This window comes from Stylophora pistillata, chromosome 1 (genome assembly GCF_964205215.1).
Source record: "Stylophora pistillata chromosome 1, jaStyPist1.2, whole genome shotgun sequence".
Taxonomy (NCBI): domain Eukaryota; kingdom Metazoa; phylum Cnidaria; class Anthozoa; order Scleractinia; family Pocilloporidae; genus Stylophora; species Stylophora pistillata.
The window spans coordinates 40,189,519-40,214,112 of NC_142519.1; the positions used below are offsets into that span (position 1 = coordinate 40,189,519).

The 24,594-nt window shown below is 40.0% G+C and overlaps 1 protein-coding gene, 1 long non-coding RNA gene and 1 pseudogene across 3 annotated transcripts in view; 2 read left to right on the forward strand and 1 right to left on the reverse strand.

Annotated features, from left to right (window-relative positions):
- The window catches only part of LOC148742493 (uncharacterized), a 307,714-nt gene that overhangs the window by 158,278 nt on the left and 124,842 nt on the right, over window positions 1-24,594 (forward strand). The gene's annotated exons all lie outside the window — the stretch shown is intronic.
- LOC111334734 (uncharacterized) overlaps window positions 1-24,594 on the forward strand; it is a 178,721-nt gene that overhangs the window by 134,007 nt on the left and 20,120 nt on the right. Inside the window, exons 12-13 of the mRNA XM_088747592.1 lie at window positions 9,914-9,985; window positions 19,448-19,528. Of these exons, the coding sequence (XP_088603718.1) occupies window positions 9,914-9,985; window positions 19,448-19,528 (153 nt within the window). The remainder of the gene's footprint in view (window positions 1-9,913; window positions 9,986-19,447; window positions 19,529-24,594) is intronic.
- Window positions 21,917-24,594, reverse strand: part of LOC148742499 (uncharacterized) — a 5,241-nt pseudogene continuing 2,563 nt past the window's right edge. The window contains exons 2-3 of the transcript XR_015999798.1: window positions 24,251-24,594; window positions 21,917-23,181 (exon numbers count right to left, since the gene is read on the reverse strand). The exon at window positions 24,251-24,594 is cut by the window's right edge and continues 191 nt beyond it. The product of XR_015999798.1 is annotated as an uncharacterized LOC148742499 (transcript). The remainder of the gene's footprint in view (window positions 23,182-24,250) is intronic.

Sequence of the window (24,594 nt, forward strand, 5' to 3'; positions counted from 1 at the left end):
GACGTTTCGAGCGTTAGCCCTTCGTTAGCTTATTGAAATGAGGGTACTTTATAGGAGTGGCAACTTATTAAGAAACTATTAACATGTACTGATTCAGCTTTAGTTGATGCTTAAAAAGTTGTAGATAAAGTGGCAATAGAAACAGGTTTTCTTCGTTTTTAATAAAACGAGGTAGGAGGGAAGGGGAGCAGAGGAGTTCAAAGCTTTATCTAACAGCGCATTTCAAACTTTCTCAGTTGATGATTCCTTTTTAATTGGGTAACCTTTTATCCCCCAAGAGCAATCCTTATCAGAGCTCAGAAAATCTTGTCAAATTGCTCCCCCAAGGTTACGCTTTAAAGAAAATTGACGGTGTGGATAAAAAAAAACCTGAAATAATATGGGTCAGAAACCATGTAAAGTATTTTCACTTCCTCAGCATGCGGATACATTGAGAGCACTGCGGTTTGGTTATTTCAATCTTTTTCAACTCAATTTGCTGGGAGATTAAAAAGCTTTCGGGTGCATTAACCATTACGTGAATCGGTTTAATTCGTCTAGTTTACTTGGTCACACCAAGTTTCTGTTTTACTACATATAAACGTTAGTTGATATCATTTAATCTGGGGGTCAGTTTAATCTATACTCTACTGTTATGTCTATCGGTTTTTGTCATCCCGATCCGGCCTTGGTCTTTTTATTAGAATTATCACACTTCTCTGAAAGTTGTTTCATCATTTTATTGACTAGAAGTGAATTATTTTAAACCTCTTTCATCATATCAAAATTTCTGTAAGTTACCTTAGCAACACAATATATCTGAGAACTCAATCACTAAGTACAGTACAGTATTGGCTCCGATTGTGCAGCATCGCAGGCTCATTCGACCTTCATTCAGGTAATAATTGTCAAACTCGCTCCAATCTATATACCAAGAAAGAGACCTTTTTCAATAGATTTATTTAATTAATTCATGATCTTAGAACAAGGTCTGTAACATTTATAATACTGATTGAATTCTACTCTGAAATTTGCGCACTTGTTGATTATTCATTTACAATGTACATGTCTTAAAAATTTCACCTTCTACAAATAAAATTTTGTTCCGAACCTCCACGGTTTTGTGGAGAGGTATACCTGTGGACAGCTCACCTGTCATAACGTTGAAATCTTCGATAAAGAGAGGGGTCAAAAGGTTTTCATTAAATTTTTTAAATCGTATCTGTAATCTCAACAATAATCTTTTCAAGCTGTTTACTGATTCCATACACATCACCCAGCTGTTGGCAGCCACATGGATGCACAGAAATGTGCAGAAATATCAAAAAATGTCCTATTGTCGCATTTTTTGGAGCGCAATCGATGAATATTTCATTGAGAAGTACGGCGTCACGCCATAACGATAATATACATGTTTATGGAAAAATGATTGGTGTTACGGAAATGACCGGCAGTGGAAAATTTTTCTAAAAATCTAAGAAACTGAGACAACCTATATAATCCAAACTATTACATATCGACGAGGAACGGTTAAGCGATACTGAGGAGATTTATAACTTTGATGTATAACGCTCAGTTTACGCTGGACTAAGTGTCAGCAATAAGGCATTGATTGGCACGTGGATCAATGTGAAAACTTCAAATTCACCTGCACGGTGACGGGAAATGATCGTGACCCATCATTTTCTCGTTTCAATCTCAAGGGCTTCCTTTCTACAGAATCACTCACATTCAAAGAGCGATCACTAAGCACAGGGCATGACCAAATTGGGAAGTATCAATCACACACATATATACTTTTCTTGAAATTTGATTGTTTCCTCCTAACTTCGGCGAAATCTATATCGCTATGAACGAAATATTCAACCTGCAAACAGACGCGTGTGGGTCATTGCGAAAAATGTTTGTATTAACATCCTGAAGGCCTTAATAAAACCCATCAGTCTGGAATCGGGAATGAACTTTGGGATGTAGGAGACCTCGGCACATTTCCACACAGCGGCTGTACAAAGGCAAATGACTATTGTTCGTGCCTGGTTACCATGGTAACGGCACGACAGAATTGTTCTATTTACAAAACATTGCCGACCCTAGCAGTATACAGGACGCGTGTCGCTATGAAGTTTCTGTGGCTCACTGATAGGGCATCGGGGCGTGGAATCCGATTTTATGATGTACGATTCCTTATCGTTTCTCTATTTTTTTTTTTTTTTTTGTCCAGCGCTCATGAATAGACGAAAGACATCTTCCTCTTGAGGGTCTTTTAATTCCTAAACTTCCTATTCCAACCAGAGGGCCCCGTTCGGAACTGCGACAAATTGAAATACCACAAACTTCCCTTGATTGAACACAAATTTAATACGGGATTCACATGTTCGCTTGTCTACTGTAGATCTCGACTCTCAAGTGGAAGATTCACGTCACGTAATTTATAGTAATTCCTCTAGGGTTGGGCAAGGTTTAATTGCGCCGGCTTGCCTGAACGGATGTAAAATTGACTGTCAAACAGTTTAAAATGTCTACCACATTTCTTTAATTCAACCGTTTCTTGATTAATACACTCTCCCTCCCTCCTCTTGCCCAGTATCCAAGTTCAGCGTAACTCTCCTTCAGTCAAATACTTTAATTTAACTTGCACCTACAGAGAAGAGCCCATTACTCGGATCGAGCAATTTCCATACCGCGTCTGTGAAACGGTGTTCTTACAAATAGATTTATATTTACGGCAGATGTTCCTTTCCCGCCTATTGAGGGAAAGTTATCTGAGGTTGGCCTTGCGGTTTTAGCCATATCACTAGCATTGTAACAGACTAAGAACGGCACTTTTTTTTAGTTAACTGGAAGCGAACTCATGTGGTATGAAAAGTGATTTATTGGCGGCGCAACTAATCACCAAATTAAAAGGGTGCAGAAAACCTCCCCGGCGTAATGTCTTCAAGTTTCCTAATCTGGAAAATCATCCCAGCTGTGGCGTTCTGAGCTGCTTCAGATCTTAGAGGGTCTGCAATAGGGGTTCTCAAATCCCGCTTTCCCGCCTTTTTTCTTCTCAACCCCGCCATCCCGCCCCTTTTTACACTCGGATCCCGATCCCGCCCCATTTTTTTACGAGACTTTTGACATGTTTTGCTTGATCATTGAAATAGGCGTTATGACTTACCTTCTATCTATTGTCAGTTTTGATGTTCCAGGTTCTCAACGTCACAATTAGCGACCATAACACTATTTTCTGTTTTGCTTACTTATTTTTTGCTCCTCGCATCGGTACATATTTACCTCGATACTTTAAGTCCAGTATTTTTGGAATTAGATAGATTGATGTTATCTGTCTGTCTTACGAAGATTGGACTGCTTTGCTGCTAGTTTCCATCAGGCGATGAAGCCGATTCTGTCAGTTGTTTACATTGAGTTTAGGACATGGAAATTGTATATAAACACACTGGTCTCTTTTAAGAAAGCATTAACTTGCTATTAAATCTAACAGCACGACCAAATGCGGACACCCTTCTAAGCAGGAAGTTTGCTTCACCATCGAAAGTGGCGACCCTTACAGATCCTTCTCCTACTTGGTCTTCGGTTTCCTCTTCTTCCGCACTGCTACTTGTATCATATTCGTCAGGAAGGCCGACATCTCCTGTTAGGTCAACGCTTTCCCCTGGTACAATGTATTTCTCGTACAAGAAATCGGGGAGCGTTCCAGCCCTTGCCATGGTCGTTTCTTGTTGGACGATTTTTTGACGACCTGCAGCTCCAAAGGTATGTGCTCATTCCCTCATAAGCTGGGCGTCTTGGCCACTAATTACCCCAGGCGGAAGTTGTGGTGCTAAGGAAATTTCAATGAGTGCCGCTGCGCGGTCTGGAACGGGATACCGCGACTATGGGTTGGTATAATAAAATGCCGCCCAGTTGTTTGTCCTCTTTACACTTTCCTTGACAGCGTTTCCAAAATTCCTGGCATATTCAAGGGCAGTGCATAAAGGTGATTTCTGATGGACCACAGAGTGACAGTTCTCTACATCTAATGTCATGCAGCTCAGGAGGTTGGTTCAAGTATAACTCATTGGCGCTAACAGGTCATAAAGTCTCTGAAGGCCAGACTGCAACAATGAAACAGACTCTGAGATACAATGAAATATATGAAGTTCATATCTACTGCGAGGATTGTACAACATATGAAACAGACTCTATTGTTTTCTCAGCCACATTTCCGTGTGGTCCATTTAAGGGACCTTGGCAAGCTTTGGATTTCACCGCGAATCGAGGCCTCGTTTCGGCGAAGATATTGCAACGTTTCTTTAGGCAGTGTGACGGCATCTTGTAACTGCAAAGCTCTTGTAACTGCAAAGCATCTTGTAACTGCAAAGCATATTGTAACTGCAAAGCTCGTACTTTGCATGCTTTTCGTGGACGAAGAAAGCCTTGTATATCTTTCCGACTGTATCTAGAAATGCATTGGTTTCCGTTCATGCAGAGTGGTGGATACCTTGATACAGTTGGTGCGGGCATACGCTCAGTCCAAAGGATCGTCCAGGTCCGACAGGTCCGTCCAGGTAAAAGTAGAAAAGGTCAGATCCGTCAACAAAACAGGAATGAGTGCAGGATCTTGACTTCTAACCTCAGTGATTTGATACCTCGGCGAAAATAGTAAAACCGGAAAACAAGAACCACAAAAAAAAGTGATAATGGGCAAAATTTGACCGGCTTCACTTCCTTTGACACTCATAGCTTGACTACAAAGGAGGTATACACACTTAAGAACTATTTTTTTTCAGTCAACGCTAATGAATTTTAAGTCAAGACAAAACTAAATTCCAATATCCCGTTGTTTTTTCCTTACGATTCCCGAATCCCTTCCCCAAAAAATAGGAAATCCTGCTCCCGCTGGTTGTCAAAATTTCCCGCATCACGCTTCTGTTTTCAGCTCATATCCCGAATATCACCACGAAAAATAGCCAAATCCGGCATCCCGCCAAACCTATTGTGGACCCTCATCTTACTGCTGGGAAATCCATCAACATCTGAAGCATTATCAATCTCACAAACATTGTAAACTGAAAATACAACAGGAACCATGTTCCATTATGCCTGGTGTGGATGAACACCTTAAACGAGGCTTGGGCTCTATTCTGTAATCTTGAACTTGTGAGCAAAAAATCGTCGGTTATCCCATATTTAAACCACCCAATCGGAGCCTCAAACGTCACTCTACTCAGAGGTTCTTGTGTGTTTCACAGTTGTTTCACTGAATAGCACGTCCACATGTAAAGAATCTCCTCCTCCAATAATGACCAATGAGAGATAAAAGCCAAGTTATTGTACACAAAAACGAGCATGTTCGTGGCGGGAAACTAGAGGACGAGTGCATATCTCCACCTCTTTCTTATTCTATGAGCAAAAATATATTCAAACGGGTAAAAAACTACCTCAGCACAGTTAGTTCAACGAAAATTTGGAAAAATGTGTTGATAGCTGCCCATTTTTAACAAAGACTGGCGGTTAAAATCCACTCAAAAGCTATGATAGTTTTTGTGAGAGATACATACATACATATATTAATTGACCACTCCCCATTGGGCTTTTCAGGGCCAGTTCCCACCCAGCAACCACCCCAGGGGAGGACATCCATCACACAGTAATCTCGTGCATGGGAAATTCACGTCTCCTATCCCTAACCCTGCGGGAGACGGGACCTCTATTTATTCGTCCCTATCCGAGAAGACTAGAGTATCTAACCATTTCTTGATATAGAAAGGTAGCATATTCCTCTCACTTGTTTTAAGACCTTGGGTGTTGGTCCGGCCGGGGCTCGAACCCCCGACCTCCCGTACGACAGTCCAGCGCTCTATCCATTGAGCTAACTGAAAGCTGAAACATTACCCATTGAAAGTTTTACTTTTAAGCAAGACCCGGTTACATCATTATAAGCCTGGGTACTGCCTCACGTACTCAATAAGAGAGAAATAAGTGTAACCTAAGAATTTGGTCCAATAAAATGATCATTTTTGTGTGAAGTTGCAGTAAACCGCCTTAAAACGCCCTGTAATTTCTCCGTGACTTTGGACATAATGCTATGTTTTGAGGGGTCATCTTCAAGAGTATAATGCTCAAATTTTCAAATATGATATATCTGGTCCTCGTCACTGATTAGCTGCTTTTTTGTGATTGCTGTTAAAATCGTTCTTCGTTGAAGGGTTTAGTTTCCTGACGTTTGGCCGCTGACGTAAACACCATTGCGACTCTCTACTGCGGAACTGCTGAATGTGCCTGTTTCGTTGCGTGTGATTAGGGAGCCTTTGTGAACGGCTGTGACCTTTATTTTTGTGGAACGAGTCTTATTGTCAAGTTGCCTTGGAGGCACTCCATTAATATTTCACATCAAACATTGCTGTACTTTCTCTACTGGCTATAAACTTTGCATAAAAATGACGAACATTTAACTTAATATATAACCGGTTCAGGTGTCCATGACATGATGGGGTAATATTTTTAATGATCTAAACTCTGAGCTCCAGGCAAGCGGGTAGTTCAAATTAACTCTGTCCTACCTCAAATTTCTTTCAAGGGTTTCGAAAGCATCCTCTTTTTCATATTTCATTCATCATATTCACAACAGGACAGTTTTTCTACCGACATACACCTCAAGCTGTTTGCCGTTTTAAAGACACTTTTTCGCGCTTAGGAAATAGAAATCAGATATTGGAGCTTGGTGTTAGTTTTAAAACGATCAGCCTCGGTTCCTAGACCTGTAATCATCATTTCTATATGTGGTAGTCTTTAATGTGTTCACGTGTGTCCCATTGTACCTAAAAAATAGAAATTTCACAATTTATTTTGTTGAACCGATGCCGGGTTAATAATATGGGTCAAAAACCTTGCGAAGTATTCTTACTTCCATAACATGCGGTTACATTACGAGTCTCGCGGTTTGGTTACTTCAATCTTTTTCAATTTCATTTGTGTATTAGTTGCCTTATACATCGTAGGGAATTAAATAGGCTGTGGACACATTAATCATTACTTCACTCGGTAATTCTTCTATTTCATTTGGTTGGAAATTTCGACGCGAGACTTGGTTTACTAATTCTAAGGGATCACTGATATTTATTGATATTATTTAATCTTTCGCGGCAGCTTAGAAGGATGTCCAAAACCACAGATCATAACAATTCGTAAAACTGACTTGTCGATGCGTATGATCCGTGCGAGTCGTGTAATTTATTCACGGGTCTAAAAAAAAAACAAACTGGCATAACTGTCAACATTTATGCTAATTATGATGAGGTCTAGGCGACTGCGGTCATACTGAGGTCCATCTCGACTAGCTCATCATGGCGATCTCCAGTCGTCGTAGTGAAGCAAGCCTCAGAAATTACGTCGTCCGTCCACCCTTCGAGTGAACTACTAAGAGCTTCCTCCGGTATCCTTCCTGATGCGTTAAGTGGAAAGCCACATCAGTCATTGCAGCCGAGTTTAACGGCGTCGTCATCCCGAGCAATTTTCGTGTTCCTCTGAACTTGCAAGTTTTATGTCTAAGCCACGAATTAGCCGGATTTCACTCTGAACAATTAACTGAATGCTAAGACTAAAAACTTCAAGCAAGTGTTAAATTTCAAGCGCGCTACGAATATATTTCTTTTTTTTCTCAAGAAGTGGGAAAAACACTCGACTACGTCTCGCGCTTCTCCCTACACTTCTTTCGTACTCTAGCCACTTCCTGCGTGCTTTTCAAAAGAACAAAGTACAGTCAAGGCTTCTTTACTTTTTTGTTTACATTCTATTTCAATGGAGAACGCTTTTTAACAGTAAATTAGTTTGTCAGAGTCGCGAGGCAGTACTGTGTCGGGACCGAAGATGATGAAAAAGAGGGGCAGGTTCCGGAACGAGTCAGAAAGCTCACTGTACCTTAACAGCAAGCTTTTTTTCCATCATTTTAAGCTTCCTTTCAAGGAGCTGCATCAGTTATCTTTAACGTCCGAAGCACCCATAGGTTCGATATTTATAACGGAAAGAGAGAAATGTAGGGTGTGCCAGAGGTTGTTGGTTTCGGAGGGAAAGTCACTCGTCTTTCTCGTTTATCAGAGCGAATTTACAATTGAGAAAAAGATGGAAAACAAGGCAGGGAGGAATTCAACATAGACTTTGGTTCTGATGAGCTTTGTTCTATCCGTATCGTAAGCGTGTACGTACATGTATACTTTATTTTTCCCAAATGGGCTTTTCAGAATAAAGAAAAAATCAAAACTATATATTAATAAGTTGATGAGCTAATTAACTAGTAAAGAGATAACATAGTCAAATCAATTAGTTAAATTATTGTACATTGTAGACACCATCTGTCTTCTCATTGACTAAACGCCTACAGTTAATTCTGGGAAACAGCGCAACCTACAGATTATTCACTAATCTGTACCTACAGATTAGTGAATAATCTGTAGGTTGCGCGCACAATGCATGATTTCCGGTGGAGCAATGTCAAGTTCACGGACAGCGAAGTAAGAATGGCCTCTCGATTCGCTTCATCGACCCAGCGAGAAATTGAGAAATTACTTGAAGATAAAGATTCGGAAAATACTAAAAGAATGTATAATAAAACAATTCTTGGATTCGGTTTTTGTGATATGCAGAATAATCCAAGTCTCGGTTAGTGCTATCAGCCGAAGCCGAAGGTTGAGGCTGATAACACTTACCTCGATCATGATTATTCCGGATATCACAAAAACCTCATCCAGTAATTGTTTGAAATAAATTAAGTAACAAAAACAAAAGCAATCTAAGAAAAATTAACAAAAACAAAAGCAATTAAGAAAAATTAACAAAACAAAAGCAAGTAAGAAAAATTAACAAAAACAAAAGCAATTGAGGTAAGGCTTCTCTTCAGGCAACGCTTAAAGTCGTTTAGGGTCAGTTTTAACTTAAGAGAACAATCTAATGAGTTCCAGAGTTTTACAGTACTGAAGTAGAAAGTTTTATACAAAGGAATATTTAGCATCTAAAAGTTCCTCGTTGTACGCTTAGTGATGTTAGTTCTTTGGGTATATTTAGAAAGTAAAGAGTCTGGTGCGCACACAGTCACGCATTTATAGGCCATTATTGCGGGGCGATCTTACAACTGCTATCTTACAGGTAGCCACTTTAACTCTTTAATGATGGGGGAAATATGGTCGTATTTCCTTGAATTGGTGACGATACGGGCTGGGAAATTTGTACTGCTTGGATCCTACTCAGGTGGTACTCTGAGGTGTTGCTCCAAACACTACAACAATATTATAGCTTTCTAAAGACTATGGCATTATAATTATAATAGTTAAGCCTTTGAGTCAAAGGCATGTTTAACTCGATTAATCCGGCTTAGGCGCGCCATACAACTGGACACTGTTGAATTGTATTTATAGTTTAATCAAGTTTCTATATTATGTTCAGGGCTAAAAGAATCAGCACTGCTAAAGCTGTAACATTATTGTTCATATTTATAACGTCAGAATGAAGGTATTGTTTGAAACTAAAAATAAAAATATGGTAACGGAGATTAGAACTATGTAGAAAGATAAACTTTCCGATGAAATAGACCCGAAGCAATTTTGCACTGATAAGAGAGCTAAAAGATTTCTTGAAGAGAGTAAATAAAGCATCTGTTTTGCTGTTATTTGATAGCATTACATGATCCAGCGGGTTGGAGATGGTCATCTGCAGTGAAAGGAAAGGCTTCGTCTGACATTCGTTTCAGATCAAGAGATTGTAAACTGCAGTTTATAATCTGGTGCAGATTGCATCCCAAGGGAATTCACATGCTACATAAGCAATCTTTAGTTCAAACTCGTAAATCAACTTCAAAGCCTCTCTAGCTCGAAAACATTCGTTCGCTTTTGTTGATTTGGGTCTTTTAGTCAAATATCACTGATTTCTTGTTATTGGGTTCATTTTGCTTTCTCTTTTTTAGTGACTTGTCCTATAACCAACTGGAACAGCTACCTCCAAGAGCTTTCTATGAAACAGAAAATCTTATGGAACTGTGAGTAGAACAGTTAATACAGCTGTGACAGGACTACTGTTCAAATGACTCTCCTTAACGAGATACTGTGTTAGGATGTGTGCAAGAATAATTGTTTAATTATATGGCCATGTCTTAAGAGGAATGGATATCACCAAACTGAAGTACACGATTGGCTAAAGTCGATATTAATCATGGTCTTCATATTCCAAACCATACCGATACTCTAGAGCGATATGTTTGTAACATCTTTTCTTTTAAAGTAACGTGCGAAAGATCACGAAAAAAATCACAGAGTTCTTGTATTCAAGAGATTTTGGTCCTAATTTATGGGCCACCTACAGAAGCTCATTCAAAACTGAAAACCAAGTCATTGTTCCCACTTAAACGTAAAAATGTCTTCACATTTTAACAACAGTTACTGGAACCTGAAGCAATTTGTTTTAAGCGCGTATTGAGAAGTTAAAATGGTGTACATTGAGCATACACGTTTACTGTGATGATCGGTCAAAGATCACAAGGCTGAATGAGAATTGATAGCTGGTCGTCGGGGCACAAACAGGCACTTAAAGTTATTTGCTTCTGTGGTTACTCTTTGTAGAAAAGTGTTTAACTCGAACCTTTTTCCAAATCGCTCATAACCACCATGAGAACTAAAATGAAAGGTGCGAACAAATTACAAACGAATAGAGAAAACAGCAAAAGACAAATACAACTCGTGTTTTTCAAAAGTCGCAAAAAAGGAAACTAAAAACTTATGAAATTAAGTAGCGAAAAACGATGTCGCCTGCAAGTTGTTTTCATCAAACTTAAGGCTTAAATTCACAATGTTAAACGATAGAATTGAAACTACGAAAATAATGCTGCAAAGTGGGCGGTTTTAATGGTCAAAATAATTACCTTGGTGCCGCCCTGAATCAGTCTAACTTGTTCATCGGCACTCGGCCAAACTTCTCGTGAATTGACTCAAAACTTGGGTCACCTGAATTCCCAACAAGATTAACTAGCCTGTGTTCGCGTGTTCTTGCGCGATATGTACGAACTTTCTCGAAAGATCTAATGCACGCGTTAGGCAAATACTTACATAAAGGCTTTCGATAGCTTAAGAGCAAAGCTCTAAATTAACTTACAATTAAAGAAAATAGTTTCCATTAACAGCTTAAAAGATGAAATACCTTGATAACTTAAAATACTGGCCAATCGCTAAACAACTCGGAAAGTGTAAATAACACATACACGCGACAATTACGTAAAGGAAAACGACACGCACGCACAGTGTTCTAGTCACGTGCACTGGCTTGTATTGGTTTAGTGCGCGCGCGCAGCTTGATTGCAGTGGTTACATTAGGCCAGGTAAAAAAACCTGCTTCGTAAATAAATTCACAATATTCACTCATTCAGGAGATTGTTGTAGCAAAGCTGAATTTTGAACAGTTGTTTTTGCCCCGTTTGGACTGGAGGCTTAAAACAGACCTCGGTCGGTTAAATGCTTGAGACATCACCTGGGAAAAAATTGAATCAATTTTCTTTTCCGTCCTTTTGGTTTCTTGTTTCAACACATAATTAAGACCGTGTTGACAAAGCTCAGTCGCTCTAAAGAAGAGCTGTCTTGACCTTATGAGCTGATACAGACATCTCTGCGTTCGGTCTGTGTTTGTGACCTTGATTCCAAAAAGATTTCCCACCGCTTCACAATATAAAAAAATGGCCCAAGGTCATGAAAATTTTCTATTGAAACAATGCGAACAGGAGTGGTGCAACATTTAAAAGGGTATTTGTTTGCTTAACTGCCCATAATATTGAAAGGAAGTTGATAGTTGTTTGATTCTTAAAGAGATCACTTCTTAAGACATTGACGTCAATTTTCCGTCGTCTGTAGCCTTATTTATCAGAGAAATGACGTCAACAATGTTCAAAACTGAAGTGAAACCATGAGGCGCGGCCGAGTGGTTTCATTGCAAAGTGATCAATAAGGTTACAGATGATGGAAAATTGACGTCAATTCGTTTTTTATAAAAAAAATTATGACTTTATTAAGCCTTCTTATTCGGCCAAGTTTTCGGAAAATCACGCGCACGCGTGACATGATCTTATTCGTTTTCTTTCACGTTTTCGTCCGTTTTCGACCAATTCTTCAAAAATTTCTGCTAGTATCACAGTCTTAAAATTTGGAAACTCTTCGCAATATTTCTGACATTTGTAAATGTTTCCACGCGAAGAAAATTTTCTCTGACAGATTTCTGATTATTGTTAGGACCTATAACTTTATTAACGATTGTTCTCCACCCGAATAAGCACGTGAGAATTTCTACGCTTATTGTAATAAAATTAATACTAAATGACTTGCCGTCCCAGATTCTTGGGTTCATCCGAATCACGTGTAAGTTGGTTAACTCTAATGTTGGCGCCAGCTATTGACAACACTACACAGTTTCAGCATTTTCGTAATTTTTCCTTTGCTCATCCGGGTTTTACCTCACACCGTCTCCCAGCTACGACGCACAGGAAAAGACAATTTCAGACTCCAGCCGGGTAAAAAGATCTACACCAATGCATGTTTACTGATACTGATGAGACAGATAAATTAGAAAGTAACCTTAAGTCCTCTCTTTCATCTTTTTTGAGAGCTCAGCAGAGACACTGGATGATTTTATGGGGCTGATCCTTTCTGAGTAACGCAAGCCTTTACAGTTTATCAATTATGTCTTGTGTCTAAGCCGGTAGATGCTTGTACGACGTAAGCTGATGCAGTGGGAATCTTTTCCAAATTAATCATCAATACTCAGTAGTATGGGGAGCTTTCTTCTGATTCAGCTAAACAATTTATGTAATGCACTTTAGATCGGTTAACTTGGCCCGTTACAGGCCGAATAAACTATAGCTCTTACTAACCTGAATTGCTGACCTTAAATCGGCCTTTTGAAAACGTGATTTCCAGCCACAATCGAACTTTTCATTTACCCTTTTCATGCATCATATCAATGCAACAAATCATTTTAAAATCAGGGAAGAGGATTAAGAACTAATCTATTTAAGAATCAAATAACTTTTCAACATCCCTTTCAATATTATGTGCAGTTAGTCACAAAAATACCTTTTTTTAAAGTATTAAAAAGGTATTTTTGCACCAGTCCTGTTCCTATGGTTTTAATGAATATTTTACCATGACCGTGGGCATTTTTTTAATCGGAAAATCGCGCTGTAGTCACCTCAATCTCAAGTTAATTGAAAGATGACAGTCTCTCTAACAGCGGTGTGGGGCATGTAGGTTCAAAGAGTCCATTTCTTTCAAACGTTTCCCATGAATTTATTTTAGAGTAATAGTAATCGAAACGACCTTGGTTTTTCCAAACACTGCAAAACAGTTTATTTTTTCTGAGCGGCAATCGCTTCAGCGCTCTAAGGCACATTTTTAACAACGCCGATATAATCAAAATGGCACAAATTGCCAAGCTCATATATTTTTACCAACTTTGTTTTGAGGAATTTATTTTGCTTCGCATATTTAGATCAATCGTTTATGAAGACAAAGCAAATATATTTTACTTTACTAACAATACTTCATCGTGAAAATCAGTTTTTAGTTTGACACCCACCTCTCCACTGCCGCCATGGCAATAAATATGCAATATTTCTCCTTTTTTTTCTTCTTTCTCTTCTTCCTCCTTATTCCCACTGAGGGCGAGAGGAATGAAAACACTGGGTATGAAACAGCACCGATATGTCCCGAAGGAGCTAGACACACTGAGTCCCGATGCAAACCTGAGAGCGTAGCTTTTCAGCCTTTATTCAATTGCTATTAGTTTGTAAATGGATTTGCTGACACTAAGCATGCACGATCGAGCAAGTGTGGTGTTTTCGGTGACTAATCATCACACTTGCTAGGTGTACGTCTTTGTGTGGTTTAAAAAATTATACCCGTGAAGAAAAAAGATATGTGACACTTTTTTCAAAGAGAACGGGGGAAAATGCTGGAGAAGTAAGAGAATAAGAACAGGGAAAATTTCATAGATAACTCACCTGATCTAATCGGGAAAACCACTTCATGAACTTTCAGGATTTTTCCTCACTTTTGCATCCTATTTTTTGATACTTTACAACGGTGACAGTGGGTGGACTATTGACATGCCCTTTGCTGTGTTCTGTACTTCCCCTTTTTATGTCGTAGGTTTGCATTGGGCACATCCTAATTTCGTTGAGCTTCAAAACTCGCAAAATAAAAGACCCAGTCCCACTGGTAAGAATGAGTTCGTACCCGTGTAACATTCTGCGAAATAAATGTCGAGAGCTAAGATTAACTGTAAATGTTTGATCAAAACTTGTAAGGCTCATCTAGGTAACACATCTTGAGCTACCACAAGTTCCTCCATATTTTAAAGATCAAGAAAGAGAGATAGGAGTCCTCATCTTGCAGTTCGCAATTCGTGAGGCAAATTCAACTTTGTGTATCAATTACAGGCTCCAGTTGCCGTGGACTACATCATGATTACAAAATGGAATATTAATCCGATTTACCAAAGTTTCTTTCCAGATTTATAATGGTAACATTTGTTTTATGTCAGACAATTTTGAAAAGTTACAGCTTATCAAAACAATCAGCTGGAATGTTAACCAATATTGAGCAACTTGCTTGAGGATAAACCACAGTTTTTGTTGGTTTACCGGTGTGAGAAACCACGCGGAGTGTTGAGAGAACACGAAAAAAGTCTGTAAACCACGAACTGCAGCGGATTGGTTCGCAAACCTTTCGAGTTTTAAAGCTAAGTTTTCGGATGAAAGTTTGTCAGAGAAAAAACCAATTTAAGAGGCCCTGCGCCTAAGAAACGACCGATGATTTCTGGCTAAAAATTAAATCGGCCGATTTTTATCGTCCAAGTAGAGGTTACCTAACACTATTTAAAAATGGATTTCTTTTACCTCAGTGTCGCCTTAAACCAAAAATATCGAGCCGCGAACTTGGTACGTCTGATAGCAGCAAAATCTGTCCCAAAATATGCCTTTTCAAAAACCGGTTCAAAAATTAACTCGTCGAGTCAGTACAGCGAAAAGCACTTAATGAGGATAATCTTCCCCAGTCTTGACTATGGATCTGGCCTTAGTGAGGCTAGGCTGCAACCCCTCGTGGTTCGCAGAGCTGAACTGTGCTTCAGGTTCATGGCCTGGGGCGAGGAGGACTGAACCTCTAAGTTTCATCCTTCCTCACACCACAGAGGTGCATCATGGTTATTCTTTGCGAACTGGAAATGCTCGATTAGATCGGTTTAGATAGGCCACAGACAGACTTAAAAGTTTTGTTACTGTTCGTTATCGATAAGATGTATATTTAATATAGTACATACGTAATACATACATCTTATTAGACGTTTTGTTGTATAGGATCGCTGAGTATTTTTACGAGCCCGCAGGGCGAATAAAAATAGAAATAACGGGTAAAAATACATATATCTTATTAGACGTTTTGTTGTGTAGTATCGCTGAGTATTTTTACGAGTTGTGTCGTATTTTGACGAGCCTCTAGGGCGAGTCAAAATACAAATAACGAGTAAAAATACTCAGCGATGCTACACAACAAAACGTCTAATAAGTTATTTATTATCCAACACGCCAAACTGTTATTTCAGTGCGGGCGAATTTCACGGATGTTTATTTACTGGGAGTGCGTGACAGAAGTACGCGAAGCGAAACGGAATTGACGCGTTGTTGTGCTGCTGTTTCTATTTTCGTCATTAAATGAAGAGATTTTCTGGTCGTCAAGCTGTTTTTCTTCGTTCGATTCATCTAATGAACTTGGATCTATATTTGCCAGCCATTCTGACTCTTCGTCGTTGGAAATATGATTCAAATTGTCCGCCATTTGTTTTTTTTTCGTAACTACATTCCAATTCTTCGCTTGCGCGATGCGAGAAAACCTGTTCAACCGGTACTACAATAGACGAGTACAAATACCGCGTGATATTTGTACTCGTCTATGGCGTTATTTGTACTCGTCTAGGTGTAGTTGGATAATACTGACCCATACTGTAATTCAGCCTTAGCTGCGAGGGAATGGAATCAAACGATCATCATCATCATCATCATTACTATCGCAGCACAAAGTAATGAGAAAACTAGGCAGTTACGGAGAAAAAGGCCTTTTAATGCAATATCATTCGATAAATAATGAAAAACTGCAGAAGCGAATGAAAAATATATTCTCAAATATTGCATATTAAATTAGATGGAGCGTTTGCGATGATTTCAAAATAATTATTTCTGCAAAATCCAACGCTGTTGAAAGCAATCACAGTGATAAATCAAACAATAGAAGGATATACATTGCGTTTCTGGAAAAACATTTTTCGGCTAAAGTGTCAACCGTTATGGTGCTACTTCGGCCAAACACTTCTCTGTTGCCATGACGTCCATGGATAGCGTGGTAAATGTCACTTTAAACCCTCCTAGGTACTCAAATACCATCCTAAATAGATGGATGTGGTATTGAAAGAGAAGGGAAGATGAAAAATAGGCATAAAAAGAAAATAATTTACATTTACCATCTGATAAGGTGAGTTGAATCTTGGAAATGTTATCGCGTGACAGCACTCATTTCTCCAAACAACGGCGGAATCCAAGCAAATCTCGTTACATTCCAAAGGACTTTGCGGGTCAGCGCTTACAGGGGTCAGCGGAAGTAAACATAGATTGAAACCACCAGTGAAGAATGTAACGAAATACATGCAGCACACCAAAGTATTAAATGGACATTATCTAAGGCTAATTTTCATCTGAATTCATCACTCCTGGCAATAATATAAAATTGTTTCACTTCAGGATTTCTGGCGGCGGAAGAGCTAGTTGTTTTTTTTTACTTATATATTTACGCATTTTCTTGGATTCCGCCGTAGTTTGCGATAGTGATTTTTGAACCGGTTTTTGAAAGGGCATATTTTGGTACAAACTCTGCTGTTATCAGACGTAACAAGTTCGTGGCTCAATATTTTTGGTTTAAATAGTGTTCGGTAAACTCTACTTAGAAGATAAAATCGGCCGAATTTAATATTTAGCCAGAAGTCATCGGTCGCTTCTAAGGCGGAGGGCCTCTTAATTATTACTTTGTGACTAAGTAGCTGGTTCTTATGAAAACCATCAAAAAGTGCGAGAAACCAATCAAAGTCCCGAGAACTGAATAAACTGCCGGCGAGAAGAGCAAAAAGCGAAATTAATTTCTTAGTGAATAAACGCAATGGCACGAAGAACCTCAGCATAAAAGAAAAAAAAGCCAACTGGCTTTGTGGCCAGAATTAGTCTACCACTGCGATCCTCGGATAATCTGCACTGAACGTTCGCAAAGTTGGCAAGCCTAGGAAGCACTTTTGAATTTACCGGAGCTTTTTTTATCGAAATAAAGGCCACTTTCTTAGAATCTTTACCAGTGAATTTTAACTTCATTTTGAGGAATTAACTTTATTAGACCACACTACGACAAAAGCAGCAGTATCGGGGGACACATTAAGCCGTGTGCACTTGTTCAAGCGCCGTTAAGCTATTATATTTACTCGCAGTACATCATTTTCCCTTGCCCACGTTGGTTTCTGTTGCCTCCGCATTGATTAAAGCCTTCGCGGAGTTTTTGTTTAAATGTAGAGACGACAAAACAGAGAGAGGCTCATACCAAAACACCCGTTACCATAGCTGCCACAGTCAAAGGTTTTTGAAACTCCCTGACGTTTCCCTGACAAACGTGTAATTTTCCCGACCGACTGAATAAACAATTTTACAAACGAGTCAGCTATTCCAAAGCCATCCTTTCCACCAATAAATTGTGTCAAAGTTGTAAAACTGAATAATAATTTTCAGGGTAAAAAAACTGTTAAATGAGGCAGAACTTACGCGCTTCGTTATCATAAACAATTGATCTAAACAAGTGAAGCAAGTTATATTCCACAAACCTGAGTTTTGTGAAAAGACGAGCGGGCTCGTCTCGATCCAAACCCAATAGAAGAACTCGGCCAACATCCAGCCATCTTGACCACACGCTTGGTTAATAAAGCGTATATATTCAGCGCATATTCACGGGGACTCATTTTGCGAGCTTGGGCTACATGTGATAAGATAAGCGCGGCCAAGTCAGGAGCGAAATTTCTCACTAGGTAATTGCGTAACAAAAAGAAAGGTGAAATCCAATGAAATCTGTAACACCACAAACCATGGTAAATGAGCCGCCAAATATGCATAAAACATAACCAAATTGCAGCCAAAAAGATGCACGAAAAACAGTTTGAATACAAGAATTAAAATCATATCTATCGTTGGGACTGTTGCCGTCGTCAATTTTAAGACTTTGAAGCACTTTCCTTTCCTTTGCAATATTCTTCTGTACGTTTGCTCTGCGAAGGGAGCGAAAATGAAGAAAACCAGCAAGATAATCTTTGTGCGGCCCAACGACAGAAGTCATTTTGCATTATGTTGATTACTCCATGTATTCGGGCGAAAAATTTCAGCCATTGTACCCCCCTCCGCCCCACCCCGCCAGATATTTCAATAGAAGAAAATACCACGACTTTGGGGACTTTGAATAGAAGAAAATACCACGACTTTGAATAGAAGAAAATACCACGACTTTGGGGACAGAAGCAAACCTAGTGGGACAGAATGGGATAACGCGTTTAATCTAAGTTGTAACGCATAAATTAATTGTCTAACAGACCAAAATCGAGGGGGTGACTTTTCCTTCCGTACCAAAACCTCATAGTATCATTGACGTTATACTGTCAGATGAAAAGTACCAGGAGTAGCCTTCAGTGCAGGCGTTTTATAAGGCCGAGTTAAGGTTATAAGCTCGTGATCATTTATCCGAACTCCATGTTTGATTTGGAGTCAGAGTGGAAGGGGAACGGGGAAAGAGCGGGAAGGGCGAGTAATTTTCACTCCCCCACCCCTGCCCCTCTCCTTATTTTTGACCGTCGCTCACCCCCTAGGTACAAATTACTTTCTCTACTCAGCCTTCCGCTGCCATCAAAATCAAAGATGGCTATACCAGGAATAAAGGAAACTTTAATTTAGACCCGCCGTAGGTATTGTTTGCGCCAGATATTGCTTTAAATATTCAACCTTTCTTCCAAAAGATGCAGCTTTTAGTCTGAAATGAGAGTGATCGTAGTAATATTTTGCAGTAGGATTCTAAAATCTCCACCAAAAAAGGAGTACGAGAAGATTTGTAGTTTTCTCTCGTTGGAAGATAATTTCTTCCGTAATTTCTTAACTCATTTTCTTATAATTTATTTAAACTCCATCCACCAAGAGAATGCGAGAAGCCAAACAGTCTATGTTCTACTCATTGGCACGTAGATACCGAATTAAAAACCCTCATCATAATGGCTCAATTAAAATCAGCCAAAGAGCGGTTTTCTGTCTGTGCTTTAAATCTGTATCAATAGCATCCGGCAGAGGAAATCAAATCAAGCCATTAATGATTTACTAATATTGTTCCCTTTCACGATGCAGATTCCTGAACAACAACAACTTAAAGAATTTTTCCTCTGAACAACTACCTAAGTGGTCGCGCTGGGGCAGCTTTCAAAACTTGTAAGTTTAATAGTTTTGGATTTTCATTACCCTTCGGATGAGCAATAATGCTAACACTTAAGGTCCCTAGAGCTTTCAGCAGTACACCCTTTTCCAGGATGGAGACTGAAAATTAAAACCATTGAATGGCAAACTGCACAGGAAATTTTCACTAGTGCTGTAAGAGCCATTCTTTATTTGACAAGGCACGTTCATCGTCGAGCGAATGCAAATTGAAATTAAAAAAAAGAAAACAAAAAGAATAAAAATTGCTTCCTGAGTCTAAGAAAACAAATAAGCTTTTACAAACATTTCTCTCACTGATAAATCGAGTAAAATTATTTTTAATATTTTTTCAGTATTCACGCCTTGAGTCATGTTTTGAATCTTCTGGCAACAATGTTCCAGACACAACAACTTTGAATTTGAAATACATGTTTCGACAGTTTTAGTTCAATCAACGCAAAGTTTAAAAGTCAAAAAGATATAAAGTTCAATATCAAAAAAATTAGCGTTGAGATGACAGACGAACTGTTGAGAAATGTCTTTCAAAATCCAACATGTTGTGTCATGTTAGGATTTTAACCTGCCCGCTACTTACCAATTGTCATTATTTATGCCTTTTCTCCCTTATAAATTATATGAACAACCCAAATATGCTGCCTTGCCTGAGCTATGTTTACTGGGAAAAATTATAACCAATCAACAATTGGAGTAAATGGCTATGGGCAAAATCCCATAGCCGCATTTATTTAAAATTACTGTTCAATCAAATCCTTGATACAAAGTTTGGCCCAGTAAAGGTGAGGGCACTGAAAACGCCAAAGCATGTGACCGCACACATGCCGCCCCACCCCAGGCAAGCGCAGCACAGAAGCAAGAGCCGCCCATGCAAGCTAATGCTCGGAATCACAATAGTCAACCATTATGCTGTTGAATAGACTATCTGAAGGTAAGCGAGTAAGTGCCCACCCCAAGCAAGGGCCACCCATGCGAGCTACTGCCCTGGATCAACATTAGGATAAGAAAAGACAAGTATAATGAGACTTAGACCTAAGGCAAGAGCCGCCCATGCTAGCTAATGCCCCAGATCAACAGTGGGATACTAAACTATATGTGGAATAAGGCTCAAACGCCTCACTTTACGTCCTCGGTGTATTTGAGACAATGCCGACCCCAGGCAAGAGCCGCCCATGCTAGCTAATGCCCCAGATCAACAGTAGGATACTAAATAAAATATGTGAAAGAAGGCTTAAACGCCTCACTTAACTTCTTCGATGCATTTGGCACAATGCAAGGCAAGAGCTGCCCATGCTAGCTAATGCCCCATATCAACAATGGATAGTCCTGTGTTAATGGACAATTTACATGAACCTGCCTTACTCAAGTAAGAAGAAAGAATATTTTGGGCTACACCAAAAGTAATAACCACCCCTACTACCTAATACTGCAGGTGGAAGAAAATAGTAAACTGAGGCAATTGCACCCGCTGGATGGTGAGAAAATAACAGCTTTAAGAGCAAAGATTAGGTGTTCTAATATACTTAAGAAATGCATTAGATTTCCATCGCCCTAAGAGGCGGATTTGAGCATCGGATAACCCCTTATCTGCAGCATGAGAAGCAGCGCCAATTCGAAAACTATGTCCCTTGTAGACTGAGGGGGACAAACCACAAAACTGTACGGCAGATGACAACTGATTGGAAAAATGAGACCGAGAAACTGGAGCCCCATCCACTGTAATGAAGAGAGCACCCGGTCGGGTCCCTCGCATTGCTAAATACTTGGCCAAAAGCTCCACAGGGCAGGATTGTGGCTGACGAGACAACAAAATGGAAAAAGGGGGAGCATTGTAACTATGTTTAAAATTACCGAAAGTAATCTTGAAAGCATTCAAATCCCTTGAAGAGCTGAGCAGCTTACTAACATGCGAAATTTGTAAGGGAGAAGTATCACTCCGCCCACTAGTTGAAGTCATTTCACCAATTCGTAAAAAGGCAAAGAATGCTAGTGAACACATTGCCTGAAATTGACAAATTTGATAAGGAGAACCAACCAAAGAAGGTGCCACAGAAATTAATTTAGCTAAAATGGGCAATGTAATGGGAAGACGACTGTCAAGGCGAAAGCCAACTTTGTGAAAACCTTTAAGCATCTGAGCAACATAAAAAACTTTAGAGGGATCTGAAAAGCCCTTTAGCTTATGGCAGTAACTCAAACATGACACATAGGTCATCACAGTGGATGGAGCATACTGTGAACGAAACAAATAAGCAATAAATAAGGCCAAAATGGAAGGTGAAATAGGCAATGCTTGAAAAGGGTGATGAAAGGTAGAAACAAAAAATTGGTGGAAAAGTTTCCAAGCACGCTGATAAGTTGGTATGGATGAGGGCTGAAGACTGGAGCGAAGTAAAAAGGAAGCTATTGAAGCCAACTCAGTGGCTGCAGATGATGAGGTATGACCGTGGGAGCTTTGTGCATGTAAGCTGGTGCCAGTTGTTTGAAAATCTGCAACTGTAACCGAGAAAGAGAATCAGCCAGCTTATTCTGTAAGCCTGGGACATGCTTAGCTTTAAAACATATATTGTAATTAAGACAAACTAGGACCAGCTTACGCACAAAGAACATTAAGTCCTTATCACGACAAGTCTGTTTGTTAATAACATGGACCAATGCTTCATTGTCGGTAAAAAACAAAACACGCTGATTCTTAATAGTATGTCCCCAGAGGTGGAGACTTAGGACAATGGGATAAAATTCAAGAAATGCTATGTTGCGATGACGCCAGCTCGCGGGCCATTCCCCATAGCACCAATGCCCGCCAAAAACTGCCCCAAAGCCTATGGCACCGGATGCATCGGTATACAATTTGAGATGGTGTGAATTAGCCCAATCAACTGAGAGAAAAAAGGAGCGACCATTAAAACCCGACAGAAATTGCTGCCAGACTTTAAGATCTGCTTTAACTTCCTGAGTCAACCTGATAAGGAAATGAGGACGCCGAAGACCGATTGTCAAATCAATAAGACGACGCAGAAATGCACGACCAGGAACAACTACTGTACACGCAAAGTTCAATAAACCTGTCAACGACTGTATCTCTTGTAAGGTAACCTTGCGACGCCTGAGAAAACCGGAAATTAGGTCCTAACATTTTACTAGCTTATCAGGAGGCAGCCGAGCCTCCATAAGGACCGAGTCTAATTCAATACCTGCGAATGAAATTGTTGATGAAGGGCCAATTGTTTTTTCCGGCGCCATAGGGATGCCCAGATATTGGCAGAGCATTAAGAATAAATCAAGTTGTTGTTTACACAAATCAGGAGAGGGGGAGACAATGAGAAAATCATCCAGCAGGTGCAAAATGTGATCGATATGCAATTTCTTTTGGGCAATCCATTCTATGGCCGAAGAAAAAATTTCAAATGTTTTGCAAGAGCTTGAACACCCCATCGGCATACAGCGGTCATAATAATAAAATCCTCTCCAACAAATCCCCAAAAGGTTGTAATCTTGGGGTTGAATAGGAATGATTCGAAAAGCATTCTTAATATCTGTTTTGGCCATAAAACAGCCGTGGCCAACAGTTCTGATGATATGAATGGCATCTTCCACCGTAGCATAGGATACGCTAGTAAATTCTGAAGAAATGCCATCATTCAATGATGAACCTTGAGGGAAAGAAAGGTGGTGAATCAAACGGAATTCACCCTCTTTCTTTTTAGGAACCAAACCCAGTGGAGATATACGAAAATGGGGAAAAGGTGGAGAGGAATAAGGGCCTGCAATGCGATGAGCGGCAATTTCTTTATCTAGTTTGGCATCAACTGCCTCAGGATATTGGATTGCAGAAAGTAGGTTTTTAGCACATGTAGAGTCTTGCGGTCCTTCATAGTACAAGGGAAAGCCATAATTAAAACCATTGGATAAAAGCTCTACTACGGAAGGGATATACCCAGAAAGAAAAAATTGCAAACGATCACTGTGGACGGGTGTTGGAAGCTCCCGAGGAAGTAGGTTGGGGAGTGATCCGGCTGCTAGGGGTGTTATGGCTGCGTTGCTTGGACAATTTGGAAGCATGTCCTTTGCTAAAGGCACGAAAATTACAATTTATAGCCCGATGTGGACCATCACATTTAGCACATGAGTGCTTAAAGGAGCATCCTGAGCAATAACCCCCTTTATGAAACTTGAAACAATAACCCCGAGGGATATCAAAGTTCTTAGCAAGGCTGGTTGCTGGAATGGATTTTCTGGCATTAGTCTGAGACTTCAACCACAATTCCCAATGTACAGAGCCCCAGGGAAGAGAGGTGGCCTCAGACTGGCGCAAAAAACGGAAGTTTTCATCATAATAACGCCAATTATGCCCCCTAGCAGCCAGATCTTGAATAGTAGCCCCATACTTCATGAGCCCGGGAGCCTCATGGGGATACTGTGCAGTAAAAATACCCACAAAAACATGAAAAGCTTGGAGCCAAACATCTATTGACGTAATACGTTTAGCTTTGTTTACTGGCTCAAGAGCTAACGATGGGGAAGAGCCTTCCTGGGAGGGTTGGAGTGTGATGCGAAATTTGTCCTCAAAAGCAGGATGAACAAGAAGGGAGCCAAAATCAACAAATTCATTTTGAATAATTCGGCTCCGAATCTTAGCTGGGATCCGTGCATCGATTGGTAGGTTAACAGACAGGAAAACATCATTGGGACGCTGTGTTCCCGGGGGCAAATTCTGCTCACCTGACAGGGAGGCTAGAACAGACTGGACGCCATCATGAACAGCAGGTACCTCGACTGTATCTTGGATGGCAGCATGTCCTTGGACGCACTGGATGTTGTGTCCAGATGGCTGGGAGGAAGTAGACTGATCCACAGAGAGTGAAACAGGAGGTGCTTGAGATGATGTGGAGGGGGGACTTTGTGCTTGTTGGACAATTGTGCGCAAATTTGAAAGGAATGGCTGCAACTGCTTGGTCACTTCATCTGTTACCCGCGACACCAGCTGATCCGTTACAGGTGAAGTTAACGCAGTGAGCTGATCTGTAGCTGGTGCTGCAGGAGGTGACTGGGATTGCACAGGGGAC